General features: G+C 55.6%; 1 protein-coding gene across 1 annotated transcript; it reads right to left on the reverse strand.

Moving 5' to 3' along the window:
* Positions 1-1,793: 1,793 nt before the first annotated feature.
* Positions 1,794-6,884, reverse strand: FA2H (fatty acid 2-hydroxylase; the record flags this gene model as incomplete). The annotated part of the gene is made up of 6 exons (XM_010015165.1): positions 1,794-1,873; positions 2,516-2,768; positions 3,236-3,408; positions 4,740-4,846; positions 4,963-5,105; positions 6,795-6,884. Coding segments are annotated over 6 exons (846 nt in total), but the record flags the coding sequence as incomplete, so codon positions are not given.
* Between the last annotated feature and the right edge of the window lie 720 nt (positions 6,885-7,604).

Consider the following 7,604-nt stretch of genomic DNA (forward strand, 5'->3'; position numbering starts at 1 on the left):
AGAAAGTTGGGGCTGTTCAGCCTGGAGAAAAGAAGGCTTGGGGGAGACCTCAGAGTAGCCTTCCAGTATCTGAAGGGGGCCTACAGTGAAGCCAGAGAGGGACTCTTCATCAGGGACTGTAGTGATAGGACAAGGGGTGATGGGTTTAAACTGAAACAGGGGAAGTTCAGGTTAGATATAAAGTTCTTCCCTGTGAGGCTGGTGAGGCTCTGACACAGGTTGCCCAGAGATGTGGTGAATGTTCCATCCCTGGCAGCGTTCAAGGCCACGATGGACAGAGCTTTGGGTGACATGGTCTAATGTGAGACATCCCTGTTCATGGCAGGGGATTGGAACTAGATGATCTTAAGGTCCTTTCCAACCCAAACCATTCTGAGATTCTATGATAAAGGGTGAGGATGCAGGGAAAGGGGAGGAGGAGGAGATTGGGTAAGCAGGGCTCTTCCCTGCTTGCCCAAGGCACTGTGACACCCTCAGCAGCAGCTCTGAAAAAAACCCTACACTGGGCAGCAGGACCCTCTGGAGCACACCCATCCCACACTAGGGATGCTGGTCATTTGGGACCTTCCACTCTCCTCCCCATCCCTGAAGCCTCAGGACACCCCAGCATCAATCAAAGGAAGCAGGCTGCAGGCACCCATGCTGGAAACAGTGCTTGGCCTCTTCCAGGAGCACAGGAAGCTTTGCAGTTGGGTACGTCAGAGGGCCAGGCTGGTTTGGGGGCAGCACGTGATGCTGTTGCCTAACTTCAGAGAAGTGAGCTGTGGCTTTAGCCAGCTTCTGCTTACCAGGAGCCCAGGGTCACACACATTCACTGTGGTTTCCCACTGCAGAAAGCATCTCCATCACCATCACCCACAGCACAGCTTTCGTCAGCATGGGGAGATGTGAAAGGAAACCCCAAGGTATCGGAGCACCAAGGGCCATTGGCACCTGCGAACGGATGCATCGCGGGTGGAAGAATGTAGGAGGAGCCCCGAGGGATACACTAGCCAGACCCCGTTTAAAAGGGGTCTTTTTTTTCTTTATTTTTCAAAATATACAGTTTATTTACAATTGTAGTGTCTACAGTTTTACAAAGAGCTTTATTCCAAACCTTTAAATACCTGCACTAAACATTCAGAAAAAAAAACAAACACAAACCAAATCACAGGATCAGCAAAAGGGCATAAGGTAGTAGTAATTCTGTTCATTGGAGTTTGAGTTTTGAGTAGCCAATGTCTACTAAACCCATGAACTTGATAAATCTGGGAGAGAGATTCAGGTACACTATTTAGAAAAAGACAAAAATCTAGACATAAAGGATCCCCATGCAAAGAGCTGCAGGCCAAGAAAACCCCATGCTGGGATCGGGCTGGGAGAAGGATCCAGGATATGGAAGCCTCTCGGCACAAGTTAGGAGATGGAGTTAACTGCAGCGTGTTGTATGCCCAGAGAGGGCCAGAGGGCTCGAGCAAAGTTCCAGGGCAGAGGAGGAGGAGGGTGGCATCAGGCACTTCATCTCTCAGGCAGCAGATCTGCCCATGCATCCGTGTCCTGGAGCAGGAGAGCAGCAAGGAATGGGCAGGAGCCCCGCAGCGAGCCCCGCAACCTCCTCCCCTTTCCCTGCATCCTCACACCCTGTTCCCCTTGGCAAGTGCCACAGTGCACCACGGGGATGCTCCAGTGTGGGGCCAACTGCTGTGGCACAGTCCCCAGGAAGGAGGCAGGGGCCCTGCTGAGGGCTTGGAAGGATGCCAGCCCCAGCCTGGGGTGGATGGAGCCAGCAGCCAGGTGCCACACCATCAGGGCCATCAGTTCTCCTTCTCAAAGGTTTCCTCAGGGATGAGTGTCCCAAAGGGGTGATCCCAGAAGCGAGTGGTGATGCCGAAGCCTGAGGATGGGATAGAGAGAGCTGAGCACACAGCACCACCATCACTGGGATGCTGCTGGGGCAGGGCACAGCTTGCTCTACACTAACTAACGAGGGAGGGAAGGGAGGAAGGCAACGTGAGGGTAAAGAGGAAGAGCAGAAGGAGCTGGCTGGGCCATGCTGCCAGACCCATGGATGATAGCTTATCTGAATGGGGTGTTTTCTCCTAGGAAACCGGGCAAAGGGCAAGTTGAGCAAGCACTGGTTTGGGGAAGGTGCGAAGAGGACCTGGGGAAGCCCTGTGCCTCACCCTGTGCCTGACAATACCTCCTGGCAGGAGGAGATGCCGCTCTGGGTAGGGACAGGCACCCACATCCATGTCCCTTTGTCCTGGCATCCCCAGGCAGCATTGGTGCCTACCAGTGTGACAGATTGCTGCCTTCACCCCTGTGACACGCCAGGTCCCCATCCTCAACCTGGGAGCCAAGAAAGGTGCCCTATGGGGCTACTCCTCACACACCACTTCCCTAGCAGCATGGGTGGGTTTCCCCATCCCAAATCCCAAACACTGAAGGATTCAGAGCATCAGCTGCACATGTGCAGGGAGGTGAGGCTGTGACAACCCTTGTTGCCCGCCAGCACGCATAGGTAATGTAGCACTACCTGATTTTTGGTGTTCAAAGTGGTGCTTGACGTGATAAGCTTTCAGGCCATACAGGTATGTGCCCTTCTTCGGTGATCCATAGTGGAGGTAATAGTGCATCATGTCGTAGACAACGTAGCCGCAGAGCCCCCCAACAAACACAGAGAGCCCCAGCACCTCGGGCAGCAGAAGCTGCAGGACGCCATAGAAGAAGCCCATCACTAGCGAGGCTGGCACGGGAGGAAACACCAGGCGGGAGCTGTCAAAGGGAGACTGGAAACAGAGAAAGATTGATGGGAAAGGGAGCTCCTAGCTCACATCACATCTCCCAGCGCATCCCTACAAAGCATCTGGGAAAAGCCAACACCAAAGCCTCCAGAAACCCTCCCCAAAAGATGAAACCAGCAGCGAGAGCAGCCTCTTGTCCTCGCCAAGGTGGCCGGGTAGCCAGTGGCTTTGGCTGGCAGGTTCCCGAGCTCCACGGGCACACTTCCTCCAGTGGCGCTAGAGGGAGCCCATGGCTTGTTTGGTCTTCCCGCTTGCCCGGCAGGAGCTTGCAGCTTTGACTCCAGCTCCGCAGACCCCGTCTGGCAGCCCTCGCTGGTATTAAGTAAGGGCCCCGCTTGGGGCGAAGATGCCACGAGTCACACGTTGAACACGCACCGACAGGCTCCGCCTGAGCAAAGGCCACTGTTCCCACGGCCCAGCGGGCGCCGGCGGAGGTGTGAGCTGCGACTCACCTTGTGATGCTGCCCGTGCAGCAAGAAATGCAGGGTGATGAGATAGTAGTTACTAGCAGGTGGCTTCATGTGGAAGACAAAGCGATGGATGAGATACTCTATCAGGGACCACAGGAACATCCCCAGGAGGAAGATGAAGGGGAAGTAGTATTTGTGGACGGGGATGGAGTACTCTACACAATAAGACATGCAGTGGTTAGCAGGGCAGGCGACGTGTGGGTGCTCTTCTCCATCGCCATCCTCATCACCTCTCCCTCCCTCTCACCTCTCATCCACCTCCTGCCCCAAGCTTCCCCAGGGAGCTCCTCAAGCACCACTTCAAGCCACATCTTCCTTTGATTCCCATTAATTCATACTCTTTATGGAAACAGCCAGCTTCTCACTGTCACAAGGAACCAGCAAGGGGGGCCCCTATATCCTAGATGACAATGGGGGCTTGGATATGCACCACAGGGACAACCTCGTCTGAACAAAGCTGCTTCACCCACCAGAACAAGGCAGGAGGGACCTTATCCGTGCAGGCAGCACTCCTGACAGTTAAACAGTGCTGCCAGTGCTGGGTTTATACTATTGTGGGGGAAAAAGAATAGGTTTGTTGGGCACTTTCCCCCGCAGAGCATTTTTCAGCCACCTCCTCCTTCCAGGGCTGGCTGACAGCCCTGGATCTTTGCTAGAAGAATTCAGATCTCCCCCAACATGTTCAATTTTGGGGCAAAAATACTCCCAAACCCAAACCAAAACCACCAAAGCCTTGGCAGCAAGGTGCCAAATGCTGCAAGGAGCAGGAGGTTGCCGGTGCAGCCGGGCACAGCCGGCACAGGGTGGCACCTTGCAAAAAAAAAAAAAAAAAAAACCAAAAAAAAAAAACCAAAAAAAAAAGCCCAACCAAACAAAAAAAAAAAGAAAACCCAGGGAGCCCAGCAATAGAAAAAAGGACAACAAAGATGACAGCCTGCCCCGGCCACGCTTGTTATTCCCGGGGGAGCAGACAGTGGGAGATTCAAGGGCAGGCGCTCCAGGCAAACAAGCCCTGTACTGTGAGATGTCGGCAGCGCTGAGAGCTGGGTTTGTTCACCCGCCACGCCGGCATCCAGCCGTGGCCCAGGGTGGGTGTCAGCAGGGTTGGCACGCACCGCAGTGCCTGCAGGGCTTGGGTTTGGGATGGAAGGAAGGGAGGGAAGCAAGTGGGAGCAGGCTGCATGCTCCGTGCCTCTACTGATGGCCTTTAAGGGGACAGAATGGTGTGGGTGAGAGGAGGGGATGGAGGTGAGTGAGCTTAGGCTTTAAAGCAACGCAGACAGCTTTGTTCAGGTGATGTGCCGGTGGCCATGGGGACAGGGGGTCATGTGCTGCTTGTGCATGTGACTCATATTGAGTATGCATGGAAGGAGGGATGCGGGAGGGATGTGGATGAGATGCAGAAGTCTTCATCCCACCCAGGGCTGTCGCCTAGACCCAAAGTGGGAGCAGTGAGTGAGCCCAAAGGCTTTGGTGCTACTTATACCTGTGCTGAAGGAGGAGAAGAGCCTGGTGTTGCCCTGGGCGAGGGAGGTGTAGCTGACCCAGCTGAGATAGAGTACTACAGGAGTCCACACCATGAACACCATGTACCTATGGGGTAGAGACAGATGTCAGAGAGATCGTCCCATGGGGTGGCAAGCTGTCCCCTGTCCCCCCCGTCCCATAGACGCACTGGCCAGGGCACAGCGCATACCCCAGGGGCTCACCATGCTGTCTTGGAGAGGGACTCAAGGAAATCCGAGTGGAAGAGGCGGATAGGACGATCCACAGGCTGGTGCACCCACTCATCATACTTCTCCCCCAGGTAGCCCACCTGCCACAGCAAGGGCTTCTGCCAGTCCACCAGGTCCTGAGGGAGCAGACATCAGTTGTAACCACACACTGCCCTGGTACCAGGCACAGAGCTGTGGGATCTGGGGCTGCAAACCCTTTCCCATGCCCCACAAGCAGTTGCTTCTTGCTCCAAGCAGCCCTGAGCTGCCTGTAAGCACTGGCACAGAACAGACAAGCAGAGCCAGACACACATCAGCTCCATCTGCACACAAGCAGAGGGGTGAGCTCACCCCTGTGCCACCAGGTACCTGCCGATGGTTCAAGGTGAAGGTGGCTGTACCAGACCTGGCTCAGCATCGGACCCCAATAACAGAGGCTCTCTCCCTGCAGGGAGCTGCCAAGATTAGATAGCAAGCAGCAATATTCCCCCCTCACCAGCCATTCCAGTGAGCTGGAGGTCAGATGTGGAGTCCATCCCCATGGCATTGCCTGGCCAAAGGCTTTTCTCCTTGTGAAGAGGACACACAGAGCAACCACAGCCATTTGAGTGCTCCAGCAGTGAGGAGAGAAGCAGAAAGTGATGGGGAGCAGGGATACAGGCTGAGAATACAAACACCAGTTATGGTCCCATGCATAACTGCATTCAGATGGATGCAACAGCAAGAAGGGACCTGTGCAGGGTGCATGTCTGTGTGGGACAAAAATAGAGAGACACAACCAGCAGCACCACCTCTGCTGTTGCTCAGCATCCCCAGGAACGTCTTCTGCTGGCCTGGCCAGATAAGGTGGTTTCTTGGTCCCACCCCTGCTCTGGGACAGAAACCATGCTTATACCCCGCTGAGCCGCAGGCCTGGCACCTCTCCATCATCCAGCCTGTGCTGCGCAGCGCCGGCGCGGCACCAGCACCCACGGCTGCGCCACCGGTCATTTGGCAGCAGTGCCAGGGGGTGGCTCCATTTGGGGAGCTTCAGAGCAAACAGCCCAGGTGGCCATGGCCATTTTTGGGGCTCTGGTGCAGGCAGGGACAGATGTGATTGCCCAGTAGAGGAAACAACCCCAGCCCACAGAGGGTGCATGGGATGGGGATGGAGACACCGTCCATGAGGGAGGTAGAGGAAAAGTCAGGGCAAAAAGGTCGCTTTGGGGTGACTGATTTTAAAGGCAGTCAGGAAGCGAAAGATAAAGATGGTGGGGGAGGGTGAGAGGTGCTCCCCTGCTCAAAATAAAAATACCTTTTTCAAGATAAAGGCGCGCTCACCAAGGAGCATGCAAGGCAGAGCAGCCAGGTAGTGCCACATAAGGCAGGGACATTCAAAGACAGCTTGGGGACAAATCCCCACCCTGTCGTGTGCTCAGATTGGAGCTGCCAGGGCAGGGAGCACTCTGCACACATGGGGATCACCCTACCTGGGCCAGGGGATTCCTTAGTGCTCAGTCAAGGGGAAAAAAGTGGGAAAAGGCAATAACTCAGGCAAGCAAGGTGTGGCCTGGCAGCACGTCCCACTCGATGAGCACAGCCACTGTCAGAGAACACCATCTCCTCCCACGCCACCGCAGCAGGAGCCTCCCAGCACAGCCACGCCTGGGCAATAAAGCACGAGCAATGCTGTCTGTGCTGGGATAAAGGGCAGAAGCAGCCAGATCGGCCTGACTCCCTCCCAGCACCCTTCCTATCGCAGGGGTCAGCAGCCAGCCAGCATCCCTGCAGGAGAGAGGAGAGCTGGTTTCCCCCAGGAGCACTCTGGCAGACCCCCAGGCTCTCACCTTCTCCGCATCCACTGTTTTACAGCGGGGATCCATCCGTGCTTGAGTCAGGGCTGCAGCATCCTGTTCATCCATCGTCTCAGCAGGGCTCTGGGAAGGGAAGGGAAACCCCACAGTGAAGCATCAGTGATAGATGTGGCTGGGGACAGTGATGGCTGTGCCACACAGGGGCACAGGCACAGCGAGCTCATGACTGCCGGCTAAACGAATAAGGGGGAAATAATCTGATGAATGTAAGTCAGTCAGTACCTGTAGAGCAGGTTCCTGAGGGATGTGGCCACCAGCTAGCCTTGAACTGCCCATCAGGCATCTCACACTCAGGTCTCTTTGGAACCTCTCCCCAGGCCCAGCGTTCAGAGCACCCCACCATGCTGCTGGGAGGGCACCTAATTCTGGTGTTTCAAGGGGCATCACTGGGTTGGCGCTCACCACGCTGGCAATAGGCTCCCTCCTCCTCACCCCACTGCTCTCCAGCAAAAGCCCAACTCGGCATTTTGGTTCCCAAGGTTCATTTTGGAGCCAGGAAGTGTGGCACAGCTGGTGGCACCACCCTGGCTCTGGGCACCGGGAAGAAATGCAGCGGGAGGGAGCTCACTGCAGGGAAAAGGCAAAGTGCCCTTTGCAGGGCAGTGCTGGGCCAGGCACCTTGGCCACAGGCTATGCGAGGTGGGGTGGGGAGGTTTGGTTTTTGCTAGAAAAGGCACACGGACGCTCTGGGGTCTCATCAGGATGAGTCCAGGTTGTGGTCCTGCTGCCAGGGTTGGCCATGAAACAGGAGAAACCTGCCTTGTGTGAAGCTTGGAAGCAAAT

Source organism: Nestor notabilis, unplaced genomic scaffold (assembly GCF_000696875.1).
Source record: "Nestor notabilis isolate BGI_N333 unplaced genomic scaffold, ASM69687v1 scaffold11835, whole genome shotgun sequence".
Classification (NCBI taxonomy): Eukaryota; Metazoa; Chordata; class Aves; order Psittaciformes; family Psittacidae; genus Nestor; species Nestor notabilis.